This window comes from Vombatus ursinus, unplaced genomic scaffold (genome assembly GCF_900497805.2).
Source record: "Vombatus ursinus unplaced genomic scaffold, bare-nosed wombat genome assembly UNPS02014799.1, whole genome shotgun sequence".
Classification (NCBI taxonomy): domain Eukaryota; kingdom Metazoa; phylum Chordata; class Mammalia; order Diprotodontia; family Vombatidae; genus Vombatus; species Vombatus ursinus.
Window position 1 is genome coordinate 23,319,497 of NW_020954577.1, and position 20,641 is coordinate 23,340,137.

Genomic DNA, 20,641 nt, shown 5'->3' on the forward strand with positions numbered 1-20,641 from the left:
CTCAGAGACCCAGTCTCCGGAGTGCATGTGTTCCTTTTTCCCTTATTAAATCACCGTCCGAGTTACGAGTGGCATGAGCATCAGTAGAGGAGGACATTGTACTTAGGCCTCTGGGGCTGCCAAGACAGCATCTGGTGATTGTGTGAGTGAATACTGGAGAGATATTCCATCTCAGATTTCCGTCTCAGAAGTTTTCAGACTACTTATCAACAATGACATCACATAGTTATAATTACTCTAGCATTAGCTTTCAGTTAGTAGAAGGGAACAATTTTTTCCCTGGAGATGTGGCACTCAAAGACAGCCACATCATATTTGACAGTCATATGAAGTCATAGGAATTGTTTTAAAAAAATGAAGGCTGTCCTGGACATAACATAAAGCATCATTCTTGTCAGGATTTGTTGCAACACTTAAGTCTAGCCCTTCTGCTTTGTGAAGGTAATAGAATGTAAGGAAAGAGAAAATAAAAATGCTGGTTCAGCAGCACCAGATCAAATATGCTTTTGGGTGGTACATTAGCAGTCATCTCTCAACAACCAAATATTTGCCTTTCTATTTACAGTGCCATGTGTTTAGAGTTAACATATCTATTCCCAGCTTTTTATACAAGCACATTAAGGTCTTGGTATGCAGAGAGATAAAGACATTTTTGCAGATACAAGACCAAATATTACTCACCACAAACGCTCTTGTAGCATCATTTGATCATTATGGGTTTACTTTTAGGTGGGGAATATTATGCACACCCACTTTATAATAGAATGAATTTCTGTGTTATATACACATTCAGGATTATGCAGTGGTGTCGCTAACAGCTCTGGACCCCTTAGGATAAGAGAGGGATAGTATTTCAGGTATAAGTACGGGGCCAGCATGACTTCTACATGCCTCTTCCTTGCTCCTTCTGCTTAGACACAAGCTAAATCAAGCAGTAAAACCCTACTACCTCCATTGAGAGCTTTGGAGCTACAGGTATCTTGATGTGTCGGTTTTAAAATTACTTATCTTTCTGTCCATGTAATGGGGGCCTGACCAGTTTGCTACAAGTAGATTTTGTGTGTATTTTTTAAAAAATTCTAAATTTATTTTATTTGAAGATGATTCTTGGACATATGATAGACATACTTTACACTTTTGAGGGCCAGGATTTCCTTGGTGTGCTTATTCCCTCTACTAATAGGTTGTAATGTCTCCACGCCTTATCCGAGGGTGACACAGTTGCTGGGACTGAAAAAAGTCTTCAGCTGGAGGTGACAAATCTCCTTAAATTGACCTCACACTTGAGATGTGCAGTTCATTCCTGGGCACAAGGCGTAAAGCCTCCTGAGCTCTGAGGGACTTCCTAGACCCTTTCCATCTTTGGCATGGATTTCACGAACCAAGGAAATCAAAAACAATTCCTATCCTGAGGGAGGTGACGTGGAAATAAATAGGAACATTCAGGTACATGCGGAATAGAAGGATATCACCTTGGAGGGAAAGCCTCAAGTAACTGGAGCAGGATTGGGGGTGGGAACCAGAAATGGTCAATCACTTGCAGAAGGTGGCAGTTGGAGGTGAGTCCTGGCTGAAGCCAGAGATGCCAGAGGCAGGAGGTGAGGATGGAGACGTTCTAGGTATGGGCTTTTCTCCTGGTTAATCACAAATGTGCACAGTCCCTCTCCTTTTCAGCATTTTTCTAGGTCCTGTGGCTGATGTGATTGGGTGACCATGATTTGCATGACCACCCATGTCTACTTTGTCCCATTGGACATTTTTGCGCCAAACATTTTTATTTGTTGTTAACATTCCTTTGTCCCCATTATTTCTTTTAGCTTATCAGGAGTCTCAGTGCAGGTTTAACTTGACAAATGATGACTGTAAGGTAGTACATTTCTGTGTATCTCAGCTGTTATGCAGGACTGACTGGTCAACCCTGGGAGGGCTGCTACTGCATCTGGCAACCTGCTGTCTCTTCTGGGGGCCTTCCTCCACTTTGGGAATCCACACAAAAATATCACTTTCATTACTTTACAATTATCTTCTAAATCTTATCTGGTTGTTTCATTTTTCTGTTATTTTTTCTTGGTTTTTATATTTTAGGAGGGTGAATGAGATTTATTACAGTCATTTCTTGGGATAGAACCAGTGGGCAAATGAGTTACTTACAGGGTATTATAGTTCCCCAGTAACCCAAAAGAATTAACATTCCTCGCTAAATAACAAACTCATACCCAGGAGGAGCTTACTCACCTGTATTTTCTGAGATTTTTTTAAATGAATATGTTCCTGATGTAAAATCATGTTTTCCTTTTTCTCCTGTTCCTTCTCTAGGAAGAACGTGTCGTGAATCATATGGCAGCGAAGATTATTGAGAACGTCTGTACTACCTTTTCTGTCCAAGCCCAGGGCTTTATCACAGGGGAAATTGGACCGGTTTTATGGTACCTCTTCAAACATTCCACTATAGACTCTTTAAGGATCACGGCTATATCGGTGAGACTGCACCTGCATTACCATGTTCTCAGGTTCATTAATATGAATTCACATTAAGTGAATCTTATGGTGACAAAAGGGTGGAGTTATGAATGGAGGAGTTTTGGCATGCGTGATAAAACCAGAGAAGTCATATTTTTTTTCTATGAGAGTGTTTCTTAAACTGAGACTGAAAACCCACTAAGGGATTGGTGGGAAATTCTTTTTCCTCTATTTTGATTAATTAAATATTTTATTTCACCCTAATTACATATAAAAATAATTTTTAACATTTGTTTTTTAAAACTTTGAGTTCCAAATTCTCTCCCTTCCCTCCCTGTCTCTTCACTGAGAAAGCAAGCAATTTGACATAGATTATATATATATACATATATGTTATAAATGCAAAACACATTTCCATATTAGTCATGTTGTGAAAAAACGCACAAGAAAAATTTAAAAAGTAAAAAAAAGTAAGCTTCAATCTGCATTCAGACTTCATCAGTACTTTCTCTGGAGATGCAGCATTTTTCATCATAAGTCCTTAGGAATTGTCTTGGATCATTGTATTGCTGAGGATAGCTAGGTCTTTCATAGTTGATCGTTGTACAATATTGCTGTACACTGTTCTGGTTCTGCTCATTTCACTTTGCACCAGTTCATGTAAGTCTTTCCAGGTTTTTCTGAGAGTATCCTGCTTGTCATTTCTTTTTTTTTTATTAATTTATTGTGATTTATCAACAATCACTTCCATAAACTTTTGAGTTTTAAATTTTCTCCCCCTCCCTTCCACCTCCCTCCCTAAGATGGAGCGCAGTCTAGTATAGGCTATACATATACATTCCTATTAAACATATTTTGACATTAGTGATATTGTAAGGAAGAGTTAGAATCAATAGGAGGAACCACAAGAAAGAGAAAACAGAACAAAACAGAAGAAAAAAATAGCAAATAGTATGCTTCAGTCTGCATTCAAACGCCATAGTTCTTTCTTTGGATGTGGGTAGCATTTTCCATCATGAGACTTTTGGAGATATCTTAGATCCTTGCATTGCTGAGAAGGGCTAAGTCTATCAAAATTAGTCATTGCACAACATGACTCTTACTGTGTGCAACATTCTCCTGTTTCTGCTCACTTCACTCAGCATCAGTCCATACAAGTCTTTCCAGGTTTTTCTGAAGTCTGCCTGCTCATCATTTCTTATAGCACAATAATATTCCATTACATTCATATACCACAGTTTGTTCAGCCATTCCCCAATTGATGGGCATCCCCTCAATTTCCAATTGTTTGCCACCACTTAAAGAGCTGCTATAAATATTTTTGTACATATAGGTCCTTTTCTTTTTTGTTTTTCATCTCTTTGGGATACAGACCTAAAAGTAGTATTGCTGGATCAGAGGGTATGCACAGTTTGACAACCCTTTGGGTATAGTTCCAAGTTGCTCTCCAGAATGGTTGGATCAGTTCACAACTCTGTCAACAGTGCATTAGTGTCTCTATTTCCCCACATCCCCTATTGGTGGGAAACTTTAAGTGGGTTACAGAGATCACAACACAGTTCCCAATAACTGGTGCTAGGGGGATGTATGTGGGAGCAGGAAAATACAAAAACTAGCTTCATCTGTTCTTTGGGCCCTTCTCTGCTCTTTAACTCCAAGCCCTGAAACTCCACATTGAATTCATCTGCTCACAATGGTTGAATTCTCTCCTATAGGAGGATGTCAGGAAGGTGGACATGAATAGGATTTAATGATAATAACTCACATTTATTTCATGCTTTAAGTTTTGCAAAATACTTTACAAACATTATTTCACTTTATCTTTGTATAATCCTGGGAGCCAGTTGCTGTTAGCTCCATTTTACAGATGACAACACTGAGGCAAAGAGGGTTTAAGAGACACAACTAGCAGGTGACTGAGGTGAGATTTGAACTCAGGTCTTCCTGACTCCAGACCTGTCATTCTATCCATTGTGACACCCCTTATCTGATGTATTGAGCACAACACTCAGGGCCTATACAGATGGTGCTAGATCGTGATCCCTTTGAAGTCTTTTAGGGAGTTCTGACTGAGCCTTCTCTGACTTCAGAATGTTGAACCCTTGGCTGCCCCAGGCCTTTGTTCTCTTGAGGCATAGCTCCCTGGCCCATTTTCCCCATCTTGACCATTGGCTCAAGACAGAGTTTCCAATTGCCCCTCCTGGTGTCACCTAGGGGCCTCCTGAGACCCAACCCCCACTTACTTCTAGACTGGGAGCATTAACCTAGCTTCCCACATCATCATGTTCCCTCCACAGTAATGATGTTCTTCTTGAACTCATGGGTTTGGGCTAAGCATGTGATCTTATTGGCAGGTATAGCCAATGCTGGCTGTGATTCCTTCACTAAAGGTTCCTGAAGGAGGGTCACATGCCCTTTGGACCTGGGGGTACCTGGCCCTTGGGTAAAATCATACCCAGTAGCCTTGGAAGGTATCAGTCCCTCTGTAGTTCTGCGGGAAAGTTTGAAGCTGTTGTGCCGGGGGCATAGAGATCTCTCTCTCTCTGTGCTTCCCATGGTTCTCTAAACCCAGTGGTATTATTGATGCTGTTGTTGATCTCATTACCATCTCACATCGCTTAGACCTGTGAAGGGTCTTTCCTCCAGTAGATCTCCAAAGGACCATCAGTAGCTGTGCTCAGTCAAGGAAGGTGGTTACTCGGTTCAGATGTCCTTCAGGGAACCCTTGCATGTATAGTGGGGTCTTGGAAATTATGCTAGATTGGGGAAAACTGCTTCATTAGATGGCAATTATTGAGAATTAGCTGTAACTAGAAAAGATGCTTAGAACAATAGGATATTTGTGAACAAAACCATTTTTGTGAACACCACTGTTTTAGTAGTGGTGAACAACTACTGAGGTCTAAAAAGTGTGTTGCCCCATTGCTTATGTCCAATACTCGAAATCATTCAAAAGAGCAAATAAAAATAATTCTTTAGCTTTTTCTTCCTTAAGTGCATCCATTTATGTTTCTCAGAGATGCAGAGTCTTCAATTTTGAACTCATCTCTTTCTTGGAAAATTGCACAAATAAAGTAAATTCCAAGAAAATGGAAATTTTTAGGAAGAGCCCAAAGGTTCTTTTCTTTCTGCATTATTTTTAGATTCTTAGTTCCTTTTAGTGTTCAAGTTCAGTCCTGAAAAAATTTACCTTAATTACTTTACACTAAATCTCTCAGAGCAAGCCTTGAAAATTGATACTTTTTTTTTAAATTAAGAAAATAAGAACACTTAATGTGCTTTTAAGACTCCACATTCTCTCAACTGCTTAGAAGCCTTCCATAAATACTGAAACCAAGGCGCAAAATTTTTATGAGAGGTTATTTTCCATTAAATCTAAATCTTCTATATGTTTTTCAAAATGGAAAGTCTATTGGGATTTCAAACAACATTCTAAAGAGGAGGCATTTTAGTCAATCCTAATATGGCTTTGAGTACTCTTCATAACTAGTCTGGAGAAACCTTTATACCAAGAAGTTCCTCCATTTTAATTGGATAGGGATTTTGTATCAATAGAAAGTCAAGTTTTGCTATGCCAGCTGCTCCAAGAATCTTTACAATGCTAATGAGACTGATTGTTTCTCTGTGTTGAAATCACTGTTGGGAGAACTCTTAATTTATTTGAAAACATTCTGATTGTGATGGGATCCAGAGGGAATCCATTTAAAATGCTCCTTCATTCTTTTTTGTCCTTGGGTTAAAAAAATAATTAAACAATTCTCTTTTGGTTTCACAGAGGATAGTTTTCTTAGATTCATTACAAACTCTGTTTTTGAAACTTTTCAAATGCCCTAATTAAAGACAGCTTTCTGTAATCGGATCTTATTTAGCAAGTTCCCTTTTCCTCTCTCTTCATAGTAGAGTTGTAACTTCTCTACTAGAAGTAACACTCATTTTAATTTGTATTTTCAAATCCTTATTTCTGCCCCTTTCTAACCTGTTCTGTGAAACTTAGCCCCTTTTCTACCTTCTGAGATGAAATTATGGCAAAAGTAACATCATCATTTCTTCTCTAAAGACTGCAACTTTGGAACTTGGGCCTTTCCATTGTATTGTATTGTATTGTGTTGGGTTGGGTTTTGTGTTGTGTTGTGGTATCTTTTTCTTTAATGGGCGCTTCATACAACCAATGCTCATACAGCTTTTGTGAATGTAAAGCATTTTCTTAGTGTGAAGAAATTTCGGGATGGGCCGGGGTGGGGGTGGGGGAGCACTCAGGGGGAACTACTGTATAGGGTAGTAGGAACAAAATTTGACTTAGAACCAGTAGACCTAAGTGTGGATCCTGGTTCTGACACTAACTGTGTAATCATAACCATGTGAACCTCAAGTTCCTCATATGTGAAATGAGCATAACAACAGTACAAAGATCCAGGACAGCTCCAAAAGGCTCATGACCTGTGGAGGCTGGATGCAGATCGAAGCAGAGTATTTTCACTTTTTTTTTCTTTCTTTCTTGTGGTTTTCCCTTTTGTTCTGATTCTTCTTTCACAACATGACTAATGTGGAAATATGTTTAACAGGATTGTACGTGTATAACCTGTATCAGATTGCTTGCTGTCTTGGGGAGGGGAGAGGGGAGGAAGGGAGGAAGAAACATTTGGAATGCAAAACTTTGCAAAAATAAATGTTGAAATCTATCTTTGTATGTAATTAGAAAAAAATAAAATACTATTAAGGAAAAAAAAAGAATAGTGAAACAGAAAGAAAAATGAGCATAATGATACACTATTCACCTCGTAGGGCTGTGGGGAAAGTAGTTTGTCAGGATAAAGCTTTCTTTCAATATGAACTATTTTTATTATGTGAGCTGGTATTTAGGTACACCGATGACATACTCAACGAATTCAGGTTGTCTTGGTTGTTCACCTTTACGCACTTCTCATTCTGGCCAAATTGGCCTTTTGGCTTTACCTCACACCTTACATTCTCTTTCCTATTTCCATGTCTCCAGGGCTGGAAGGCTCTCCCTTGTCACTTCCCTTCTTAACATCCTCCCTAACATCCTTCAAAGTATATCTCCAGTCCATTCCGCTATGGGAGGCCGCTGGGTCCTCTCCATTCCCCCCACCCCACTTTGCCCCCAGCAGTCACCTTGCATGCATTTTGTACACATTTATATGTGTGTACGTGTTATTTCTCCATAGACGCTGAGGGTAGCGGTATTTCATTCTGTCTGGGCATCTCTGGGCTTTAGAACAGGGCTGTTATAGGTTCTTCTATCAGTCCTTCCTTTTAAGTAAGAATGAATGAAAAAGCATTTTTTAAATGCAAAGAACAGTGCTAAGCACTTGGGGTACACAGGCATAGCCTCAGACATTGTGAGTTTGGTTCCAGACCATCACAATAAAATGAATATCCCGTTAAAGCAAGTCACACAAAGTTTTTGGTTTCCCAGTGCACATAAAAGTTTTGTTTAGTGTGCAATAGTATTATGTCTTTTTTTTTTGTTTAGCGCCATTTTTTTATAGGTATTTGGAAGGGTTTGGGGGAGAGCTCAAGCAAGGCACTGTTTTTACTCCTCCATCTTCAGTATTATGTCTTAAAAGAATGTACATACCTTAATTAAAAATACATTATTGTTAAAAATTGTTAACCATCATTTGAGCCATCAGTGAAAGTCATAATCTTTTTACTGGTGGAAAATCCTGCCTTGATGCTGGTGGCTGCTCACTGATCAGGATGATGGTGGCAGAAGGTTCGAGTGGCTATGGCAATTTCTTAAAATGAGAACAAGGAAGTTTGCTGCATGGATTGACTTCTCCTTTCACTTGAACACTTTGAGGCTATCGTAGGGTTATTAATTGGCCTAATTTCAATATTGTGTCTCAGGGAATAGGGAGGCCAGAGGAGAGGGAGAGAGATGGGGTGTGGCTGGTAGAGCAGTCAGATTGCATTATTTATTGATTTATTGATTAAGTTCACCATCTTTTATGGGTGCATTTTGCAATGCCCTTAAACAATTACAACAGCAACATCAAAGATCACTGCTCACAGATTACTGTAAAATAGATAATAATGAAAAAAAATGATGTATTGCAAGAATTACCAAAATGTGACACAGAGACACTATGTGAGCACACACTGTTGGAAAAAAATGGCACTGATAGATTTGCTCAGCACACCAGGGTTACCAAAAACCTTCAATTTGTTTTAAAAAAAAGCAATATCTGCAAAGTGCGATAAAGTGAAATGCAATAAAATGAGACGTACCTCTATATAGAAAAGCAAGACAGTCAGTTCTCTAGGAGCTCGTATTCTGATGGGGGAGACAAAAACACACAGAGGAGGTTTTATCTGCAAATCAGATAGAAAGGTGCCATGGTCGTTAGGGTGCAGTGGGTGGCAAAACAGATGGTAATGCCTCTTCTTTTATGTAATTTCCACTGTTAGAACCATTATTCATTTCTAATGCCAAGTCATTTGACAGTGCCAGGGTCTTTGGTGGCTAGAACTCTCTTCTCTGAGTCTTTAGTTAGCTGTAGCTGCAGAAGAGGTGGGGGCCATGGCAACTGGAGAGGCAGCTGGCAGCTTGGCACCTTCACCAAGGTTGATTCCCTAGATGCTGGCTGTTGATGCTGGATAGATGGGGCAGATGTTGGGCTCTTGGGCTCAGGGTTCTGGGCTGTCTCCATCCAGGTCAGAGGGTAGGTGACGGTTAAAGTGGTCATAGTGGTCCGATTGACCTGCCACATGCTTCCCTCCGGTGCCTTGATGGCTTCACCTAGGTTGGCTTGCCTGTTTTGCGGGTGGCAGTGGGTTGGCAGATTTCATGCAAAATTGTTCCACCTGAACTGCATTCTGGCAGGTCTATTCTCTGAATTCTTTACAGCCCTTCCCTTAGTAAATCTCCCTTTCTAGGTTGTATACTCTTTATTTGGAGAAATTTCCTTCAGCAGCTGCCCCCTGCTCTCAAATTCCATCTACCTGCCTCGTTGCAGGTAGCTGACGTGCACTTTTTTGGGGGAAGACTGTCTATGACAGTTACCCCAATCTGCAACACATCATCATTTGGAAACTTGTTTCTCTAGAAAAGCCTCTGATTTCCCCATCTTATTGTTGGCTTCATCTCAATCAGAATATTAGCATTTCTAATATCCACTTTTACATTTAAATAACTTTTGATTATAAATTGGAATTGCAACTTAAATTGCAGGAAGAATATTCCACATGTTTATTATAATAAATGCTTTAATAAAACTATAAATAATTCACTCAAAGTTTAGATTTCTCCCTGTACAGAAGGTTTGTGAATTAGCTATTTGTCTTAATACAAGGTTGAAATGGTTTCTAACCTATTTAGTTAATAAATCAAAAAAATGGAATGCAAAGTCTATATTTTCTAATTTGAGAGTTGCACTATTGCTCCATATGAAATCCATTAATTTCTTCCATCTTCCTTTTATTATAAAAGGAAGAGAAGAGGAACAAAATACGGCAACACTTGCTGCTTACCCAAGATAAATTTCGCTCGGGGAACATGGTAATACAAATAGATTATCTAATAAAGCTGCTTTTCTGTCTGCCCAGGCTCTGTGCAGAATCACGCGCCATTCCCCTAACGCTTTCCAGAATGTGATTGAAAAGGTGGGCCTGACTTCAGTCATCAACTCTTTGGCGTCTGCCATCTGCAAAGTGCAACAGTACATGCTGACCTTGTTCACTGCTATGTTGTCGTGTGGGATTCACCTTCAGAGACTCATTCAAGAAAAGGTTGGATTTTTAACTTGTTCTATCTTGCAAATTGGGTTCAGGTTTTTTTTTTTTTCCTTTCCTTTTGGCTTTTACTTTTACCAGGTCACAAGAGGTCAACATTTTCTGAAGCATTCACCCTCCATTTTAGCACGTTTGCAACTCCCACTAATTATTGCTGGTGTGACCTCTGAGGACAAACAGAATGAGCCTAATTCTGCTTTCCTTCATGATAACCTTTAAGATAACTGTGGGTGGCTGACATGTTTCTCAGCTTTCTCTTCTCTCAATTAAACATCCCCAGTTCATTCAACAGATCTTATGGAATGAACACAAGGCCCTTCACCATCCTGGTTGGCCTCTTCTAGAATATTCTTCAGCTTATCAGTGTCCAGCCCAAACCATGGTACCAAGAATTGAAAACAATATTAGAGCTCTAGCCATCTTCCCTTGCTATTCCACTTTTCTAAAAAAAGGCAAGGCAAATTAATTCCAGCAAAATTATTTAAATCCTTTGAATTATAGAAAGCATAAAATTTTAAAGACAGAAGAGATCTGAGCCCTGCTGATCACCTAGTTTAAAATATATTTATCAAATGATGCTCTTTTTCTTCCATGTGCCCATTTTGGGAAGGAAACGTTTAGACAGTAGCAGTATTGTCTCTAGTGCTTCTGTTGTCTGTTCTTTGCTTTCCTTCTGGCATCCATCTCCCCTATGACCAATAGTCCCTGGCCACTCACATAGTTGTTGTTGTTGTTGTTGTTTGTTTGTTTGAGGTTTTTTTTTTTTTGAGGCAATTGAGGTTAAGTGACTTGCCCAGGGTCACACAGCTAGTAAGTGTCTTCCTGACTGCAGGGCTGGTGCTCTATTCACTGTGCCATCCAGCTGCCCCTCAGATAGGTTTTTAATGCCCCTTTCTCACCTCTCCTTGGAAAGCCTTGGTGCTGCCCCAGCCCGCTCTGATAGTCTCATAATACCCTGGGAAATACCTTAGCTTGAAAAGGCCAAGGCCTCCTACTGCATCCTAGGCCATCGCCAGTTCTCATGACCTGTGTTGTGCCACTGGACTCTGATGGCTCTGGAGGAGAGAATGGGGCTGGTGACTTTGCACAGCTATGCCTCGCACAAACCCGTCACCTTCCTAATGTCGTTGAGAACAAAGGACGAACCCCAACCCCAACACCAATAGCAACAATGACCATTTAAATGGCACCTGGACCTTTGTAAGGTACTTCCTGTACTGGAGCCCATTTGGTCTTTGCAACAACCCTGCAAAGGAGGTATTATTAGCCCCATCTTACAGATGGGGAAACTGAGGCTCAGAAGTAGTAAGTGACTTGCTCAGAGTGGTCACAGGTAGGATGTGAACCTGGTCCAGCATTCTTTACCCACCACTCTGCTGCCTTTCACACCCCACTTGCCGTGACATTTCTGACTGCTCCAGCATGGACCTGGTAGTTTGTGGGAGTGGATGAGCACCAAAGAGAAAGGGAGGAAACTTGGGTTCCTTCTTCTGCCTTGAGCTAGCTGGCCATGAAATGCTGAGCCTGTCATTTATTGTCTCAGGGCCATGGTGTTTCAAAAGGTGGGGGTAAGAGTAAGTGAATCTAACTTTCTCTGATTCTGTTATATAGATACAAATACAACAATAGCATTTAAAATCTAACCTTTTCTGATATTCTACATTTGAATTAAACTGTTGAGTAATTTTTGTTTCTAAGTTCAAATATAGTCATATACCTTATCATTACATTCCTGACCTGATGTGTTCCATTATCATAAATAAATAGGCAGCAATTATTTCCTCAATCATCTGCATGTATTTTTGTTACCAGAATTCTTCCAAGTCCCTTATTATCATTCTTACAACACTCGAAAAAGTAACACTTCTTTTGTGCTCAGCTATCTTTGGAAAGGGAAACCAAACTGTCCTCTAGAATAACAACGTTCCATCATCGTTGTTGTTCAGTTGTTTCCAACTCTTTGTGACCTCATTTGGCGTTTTCTTGGCAAAGACGTTGGAGTAGTTTGCCATTTCCTTCTCCAGCTCATTCTGCAGATGGGAAACTGAGGCAAACAGGGTTTAGTGACTTGCCCAATGTTACACAGCTAGTAAGTGTCTAAGGGCAGATTTACACTCAGGAAGTCTTCCTGACTCCAGGCCTAGCACTCTATCCATTGTGCCATGTAGCTGCCCATAACAACACTCAGCACCCCTCAAAAACAACCACAGGATCAGCCTACACCTTTTCTCCAGAAGTGCAGCAGAACACAGCCGTAACAACAAGGGTGAGGTCAGCATGTAGACGAGGAGACTGAATGAACAAAAACAGAATCCCACCATAAATAAAGCTCTTATGGGAACAGAGACATTGAAGACACAAATCCAGAGGAAGAGAATGATTCCAGAATTTTTACAAGCAAAACCTCAAAAAAAAAAAAAGACCCAAAAACCAGCTTGTGCAGAAGTTAAAGTAGAATTACTGGAAGCAGTGAAGCAAGAGTTGAAAAATAGAAGCTTAAAATGTTTTTGTAAATGAAGTACTGCTAGAGGAAAATATTGGAAAAGAAAAGTGAATGATGGAAAAAAAGAATTGTAAAAGGAATTGACAACTTTGTACAGGAAGTTCAGAGCCTTGCCCAAGCAATAAACTTCTTGAAAATTAGAATGGATCAAATAGAGGCTAATGAATTCATTAGGCAAGAAGAAATATTAAAAAAAAAACTTTTTAAAAACTTGAATTATCATGGAGTAGTGGCATCTGAAAGCCAACAAGTAACCTAGTGATGGACTAGCACCAGGAGCTGTCCTCATGGGGAGCTGTAAATCTTCCACTTTCCCAACCCCATCCCCATTTTTTCATTCCCACTGGGTCCCACATGTTCACCTAACCATCTCCACTTCTACCTGAGGTAACCCAGAGCCCCTCTCTACTCTTACCCTTGGGCCCACTACTCTCTTTCCAACATGCTGTCTTTGGTAGGGACAGTCTGCTCCACCATTGATCTGCAAGGTCCTTGAGGTCTTGCTATCTGCCCGGATACTTTGCCTGCCAACTCTCAAATCATGATTCCACAATGCCTTACATGCACATACATATATACCCCAAGGCGACTCTTTAAGAGGGTAACATGTAAAGAAGGTGACAAGCGGCATTGCTAGAGAGTTTCTTCTCCTAGAAGTTCCCTGTATTATTGAAATCATAAGTTTAGTCCCTGTTCTTTATATAAGTGTAAACACAATAAATATTAGATACTTTTCATGGGCAGGGCACTGGCAGCTGGAGTGATTAGGAAGACGCTTCATGTAGAAGGTAGCACTTAAGTTGGGTTTTGAAAGATAACCAGATATTTTTCAGATATGCTAACATAGCAAATGTTTTCATTTAAAACAGTATATTTTATGGTCTGCTATTTAAACCAGAGCAGCTAGACTTACTATTTATTACCTGTGTGACCTTGAGCAAATCATTGACTTCTGTGAGCCTTTATTTTCCCATCTATAAAATGGGAACAAAAAAAAATCAGGCACTAAAAATATCAGGTTTGAGTATCAAATTAGGTAAAATATGTAAAGCTCATTACATACCTTACAATGATATATAAAGGCAGCTATTATTATTATATTCAGCAGCATTATCATCAACCTTCTGGGAAAGGTCTTTAGCAAATATATATTGGATTATGATAATATGGAGTGTTCCAAAAGACTTAGTACAATTTAAGTTTGCTTAAACTATATTATTACCTTGTGTAGATACTCATCATAAGAGAATTTATTTTGAAATACCTGTTACTTTTAAGTGAAGAAAAAATTTTTTTTTACAGTTAGCATATAATACCCTGGTTTTATCAGTATTTTCACATTGAAATAGATCTATTGAAAAGCATGTGTGCCCAAAGTACCATTCCTTAAAGTTGTATTAAATGCATGGTCACAACCCTGTCATTACTTCCTGTACAAATCTAAGTTCTTTTAACTCTTCTGCTGTAATATACAATATCTTTATAGGCAGAGAGAAAAGTCCTTTGAAATCACTAGCAAATTTATATTTTTCTTTCTTTGTCTTACTTTCTTTTTAGGGTCAGAGGACCATAATAAGTTATTTTTAGAGATGATTACTCCTAAAGCCGAGGCTTGATCTAAGACTTAGACCAGAATGCAGCTTTGATCATTGAAACTAAAGGTTCTGGTGGAAATTAGACACATATACAAACACACAGAGTTGTGTAAATGAGAGCAACATGATAACATGAAGAGGGATCTTTTCTTTTGCAGTGATCATATTATCATCTCTCTTATCATATCCTTACCTCATTTTTAAAATGCTGAACTAGAAGTTGATTTCTGGGAAAATTTTCAGTGTCCTCCCCCATGATGAAATCAAAAGTTTTGATGGAAAATGCCTTTGTGGGCACATTTGTATGTCCCACATCCATAGTTCTGTTAAAGAGAAAAACATTATATCTGTGAAAGGAATTATCTTTTTTCCCTTTTTGGGTTCATTTCTCTTATGTACTTTCTTTAGCTCACTTAAAAATGTTGATCTCTGGAGAAATTTCACCGTTGCATCCTTAGTCAGGAGCACCTACTGAAGGACTTGTAGGTAGAGAGAGGTCTCATTTTGCAAGATTCTCTCCACAGCTTTCAGAGCTGCTGGCAATGATTGGGGTGGCAGGTGAATAAAACTGTGTGGCTTTATTCTCTGTGGAAGTAGACAAATCATTTACTGATAGATGTGAAGCTGACTTAGGTGTGGAAAGCGATAGAGCCTAATGAGAGAGTCATGGGTTGGCATGAGTTGTGCATTTGCTTATGAAAGCAATGAGTCCATCCTGGAGGCCACTGAGAAAGTGGGAGACTTCGAGGTGCAGAACTGGCAATGCGTCTTCTGTTCTTGCTTTGTTGTGGGAAGGTGCTCATTTCCGGTAAGGATTCTGGTTTGGTTCCTAGTACCCTGATGTATGCAAACATTGACTATCTGATGAGGACAGTCATAGCATCAAAATCAGTCTGGTCCTATAGAGCTTATTTTTGGGTTCGAGGTGGGGTCAGGTAATCTAGCACATGTCATTCAGAACAGTGAGTGAAAGAAAAAGCAATTGCCAATAATCTCACATTGATCAATGGGATTTTTTTAAGCTAATGGAATTGACATATAGCAAATCTATAATACCAAGGAGAGAACTAGAAGAATCATCAAGTATTGGAGTTAGAGAAATAATATTTCTTAGGTATCACCAACAGAATTGGAAGAGAGTATAGGAACAGCTGAAGTTGAACACTGTCACATAAATTTTTGAAAAGGAAATATTTTGACAATGATAATATACTATTTTATAGTTGAGAGAGTAAGGAAGTGAAAATGATCTGGCTAATTGATGGGTTACACGTATTCTGAGTGTGAATCAGGTCACCATGTTGTTCATCTGGGTCAGTATTCCCTTGCTCTAAGTTGTAATGTTTTTTGGAATAAAGCCTGGAAGAAGATTCCTTTTATGAGGCCTTTTTTGACCTTTTCCTAATGTTCACAAAATGTTTCATCCATGGGAACTCCCTTCAAGTTAAAGCTTCTTATGCTTGGCCTGAGGCAAAAGAGGATTTTGAAGGAGAAAGTTTGAAGTTAATTGGACAAACCTGTTATTGAGTAATAAGATTTAGGAAAAAAAAAAAAGTAAAAAGATTTAGAAAATAGCTTTTTTTCATTTTTTTTTTTTTGGTGAAAGTACCCCAGTCTCCCTCCCTCGCCCCCGCATAGGATTTAGAAGATGCTGTTCTAAGAAATTCAAATAATTATATACCAATTCTCAACAAGAACTTTGGCCTTTGTGGTTTAACATAATTTACTTTACAGGTAGAAAAAAGTGTTCTGAGGGCAGAGGTCCATTAGTTTTGTACAATCCTTGATAAAAGTTGTTGATGCCAATGGCTCTTGTGGATTATTATTTGCAGGAATAGTAAATTATCCAAAACTTTTAATAACACCAGTCCACCAACATCATTATCTTGACCTGCTAGGCCATGGAGACTCTTTTTGAGCTGGTATTTTGGAAAAATCTATTACCTTCAACAACTGAAAATCTAATGTAGAGATGCACAATGAGCTTCATTCCATATTTCTTCTCTGTGATCATTGGCTTGAGTTTCTGAACCATAACCCTAGACAGGGCCAGTTTAGGTAATGCCTGGAAGTCTTTTTTTGGATATGTTCTGAGCAATCAAAAAGTTCTTATCAAAAATGTTTAATAGCACTCATTTCATGTGCAAATGCAAGTCAGTGGCATAGGTGAAATATGGTAGAATTTAAACACTGGTATGAAACAGTATATGAAATCATCAAATAGACAAAATACACATTTGCTTATCATGTACCTGCAAGAAGGAAATTAAATTATATAAACAAAATCAGATTCTGTAGTTTTATGTTCTGATTTTTTTATGAAGTCTGAATTAATAAAAGGGTATGTTTTGCATGAGACATTTTACTTATGAATTGGACCAATGTTCTTTAAGGAAAGTGTACCCCAAGTACATTTTTATATTCAATCAGGACATTCGTTATTTTCCCTTTTAAATGTCTACAGGAACTATGTCAAAGTAGTTGTCCTCATGCATTTCTCATTGTTTTTCCTTGGGGCCATTATCAGTTGATGGCCAGACTGAGCTCATTGAATTTTAGCTGTGCCAGCAAGTCAGAAGCAGATCAATTCAACCTCTTGAGATTTGCAGGGATCAATTTGGAGTTCTTTGCCTCGTTAGTTTATATTTATTTAATATTTTTCTTTTAAAACATATCGACTGGAGGGATATTTTTATAAATTGGTCCCTTTCTGAGATTGAAATCCTCCTTTTTGTTGTAAAACTAGTTGTGTTGGAAATTGATTCTCTTTTGGATATATGTAAATTAGTAGTGTCTGTAATATGTTGTAGCCGTCCTCTTTACATTAGATGATAGGAACTAATAATGCGAAGAAGCGATAAAAATGCCCCTTATAATGCCAGTAAGAATTCAATTCAGAACATCTTTCAGTCTTAGAACCAACTGTCCGACATAAACACTTTGGAGCATTGAACCCTGTGGAGTATTGAATACTTCAACCAGGACTAGAAATGTGAGAGTCTTCTGCATTATCATCTGAGTATGGGTATAGATTAGGTACACTGAAAAATTGGCAAAACATAATGAAGAGTTCAAATCAAAACTGAACACGTAGAGGATTGCAGATTCAAGTGCACTGAGGGTCTGTATTGGCATTCTCTAAAGCAGAGATTTTTAACCTTTTCCGTGTCCTAGAGCCCTTTTGACAGTATCTGTCTGGGGAAGCCTATGAATTCCATTTTAGAATAATATTTTTAAATGCAGTAAATAAAACACATAGGATTACACAAGAAACTAATTATATTAGAATACATTTATAAAAATATTTTTAAAAATGTTCGTGGACCCCAGCTAAAATTTGTTTTGCTTATATGGTCCTTGTACTGTTTTTGCTGATAGCGTCTAACCTCTGTAGGTGGAGAGTTCAGACTCACAGGTGCGTACCGTACTGCAGATGTGTTAAGTGTGCAACCCTGGGGGATTGTGCTCTCAATATAGAAAGACCTTATTGGTAGAAAATGAGACATAGTTACTCTTTCCTTTGCTGCTGCCATTGTCCATCAGCTAATTGGAGTGTATATGTCAAAGTAGCTATTCTTATCATTTTCTTCCCTCAGAATCTAATCAATATAGATTCAATTTAAGACGGAAGAAATTAGTTTGAGACCCAAAATTGGAGCTTAGAATGTGCTGCTGCTTGCTTTATTCCGTGAAGATGCTTTTCTTGTCCTGTTGGATGTTTATGTAGTGTCCACTTTTAACACAAAACACAGGCCTATTGGATTATATGTTTAGTAATGATCCTCATTTGCAAAGTAAATTACAAAACCTTAATCCCTCATTGGCATTCGGAGAAGTGCACACACCGGTTCACTCTTATTTACTTTGCATACGTAAATATAATTTACATAGCAATTATAGGTTCAGTATTGGAGATGAGCTTTTGAAGGGTTCTGCATTTGGATGTTTTACCCAGTGTTCAGTTTTAGTTAGACATTTTGTCTCAGATATCAATCTGGCATATATTTTAGTCATCCGATGACATAATTCTTGTTGGTGGGCTCTTCAATTTAGATAATTTTTTCTCATTCACATTGATATATCCTCAGGATCATATACATTAAACTCTTGTCTTCTGCCCTTGCAGGACTGTGTCAAACAGATTTGCACATATTTCCTTGCTTTTAGTCTCATAAATCATTTTTAGTTCCTCGTAAGTCAGAGTGATTCCTGAAGTGGACACCTCTTGAATCTATTTGAGAAGTTCTAAAGTTAGCAATATTGAAATTTCTAGAAAGTGGTAATAGAAGGTTCATTCATCCACACTACCTGTCATTGGCCATCACAGGCACATCCTGATTTTTCTGAAACCAGAATCGGAAATTGGAATAAAAGTTTGGATCTCCTGCTTGACATTGCCATGATAGAAGTGATAGGTCACCAGGAAATCCTTCAACCTTTTAGTTGTTTTAAAGTCCTATAAAAATAATTGAATCAGTGCAACTTTCTGGTACTTTCTATGAATGAATTTTCCAATCTGAGTTGTTCTTTGATGGGTTACCCTATTTGACTTTGATAAGATTCATCCGGGCAATAGCAAACAGGAAGTACTTGATTGATTTATTAGCTCTCTCCTGGTACGAGGCAGAAAGTCTCTTATGGCCATCTCCATGCGCTTAGCTAATGTCTGTGCGCACTTCTAGTGAGTACATGGGTAGCTTTAATTTGTACGAAACATGTTGTGGCTTAAAAGTTTTTGTTTAGGCCCGTCAAATGAAGATTTTATTACCTCTAAAGAGAATAACTCTTATTGCTACGTTTAACACCACTGTGTATCATTTTAGTTAAAGTCTAAAGTTAAGGAATGAAACAATCGTAATGGATTTAACATAAATTGTTAACAAATTGGATTTGGGTTTTCTTTGTGAATTATCTTTTAAATACGTTTCAGTTTTCCACAAAACAATTTCAGAGCACAATGAGGAAATCAGCAAATGCAACTACTATTAGGGTTTACATTGATTTACAATCATTGTGACAGAAAACAATAAAAGGATGACTGAGTGTTGTAGCTTCTCTTAATGCCTGTAAGCAGAGCGTAATGACTTTTGCCCCTTTATTACTTTGTTAGTTGAGCATAATCTAGAAATGTTAACCTTTATTAAAACTATAGGGAATTGGGTGCATTTATGGACATGATTTTTAAATGCTTGTTTTTTTAAACTTTAATAATTTGATGAATATAATTGCACATATGCAAATATTTAGGATAAAGTTACTTTAGACTTGATAGTGTCCAAACAGATGTTGGGGAAGAAAAAACCCAGTGAGGGCTACCTTGGAGAGCTTGTAGTAGAATGAAGTATTAGAGAAAGGTCATAGAGTTGGTAATTTGAGAATGTGTGTTATATTATGTTTCCTTTCTCAGAAAAGGAAATATTTTGGCAAAAAGAACATGATTTAATGTTATTTAAATCCACTAATCAAAAAGTTACCTCAGGGTCTAAGTGGCATAAGCAGGGATTAGAGTTTTCTTAGCAAAGCTTTAGGCCTGGTGTTAGCTGATGGATGAAGATGAGTATGTTTTCCTCACTCTATCTTTCATTTTGCTTCCCCACAAAAAAAAACAAGTAGATAACCACTTCAGAGGATAATCATTTAATCTCTCAGAAGATATTTAGAAATATAGAATATTAAGCATCAGTTCCACATAACTTTCATTTACTTGTTTTAGTATCATGCCTTGTTTTAGTGATTCCTATAGATGTACTTACCAAAAATCAGTACACAAATTGTTTTAAAAGAACAATTTCTAAAACAGCTATGGAATTCATAAAAACATAGGGAGTCTACCTGCTAAGATATACACAGGGATTATATAAATACAACTATAAAACACTCTTTATGCAAATAAAGGCAGACCTAAATAATTGTAGAAATATTAATTGCTCATGAATAGACTGAACCAATATAATAAGAATGACAATACTATTCAAATTGATTTACTTATTTAGAGCCATGCCAATTTAGAGTTAGAAAATATAACAAAATTCATATGTAGGAGTAGAACCATAAAAATTTCAAGTGAGATAATGAATAAAAGTGAGAAAAGAGGGAGAAATATCAGATCTCAAGCCATGCTACAAAGAAGTAATCCTCAAAACAATTTGATATTTCTTAAGAAATAGAGAGGTCAATCAGTGGAAAAGATTGGCTATACAACATACAGAAGCAAAGGAGCACTCATAGCCCTAGTCAGTCAGTCAATAAACATTCATTAAGCACTTCCTGTATACCAGGCACTTTACTACAGGCTAGGGATAAAAAAAAATAAAATTAAAAAAAAAAA

General features: G+C 38.0%; 1 protein-coding gene across 4 annotated transcripts in view; it reads left to right on the forward strand.

Moving 5' to 3' along the window:
- The window catches only part of ULK4 (unc-51 like kinase 4), a 636,813-nt gene that overhangs the window by 134,228 nt on the left and 481,944 nt on the right, over positions 1–20,641 (forward strand). For all 4 annotated transcript variants that reach the window (XM_027872479.1, XM_027872481.1, XM_027872482.1 and 1 more), the window contains 2 exons: positions 2,317–2,478; positions 10,030–10,212. In XM_027872479.1, coding sequence (XP_027728280.1) covers positions 2,317–2,478; positions 10,030–10,212 — 345 coding nt within the window. The remainder of the gene's footprint in view (positions 1–2,316; positions 2,479–10,029; positions 10,213–20,641) is intronic.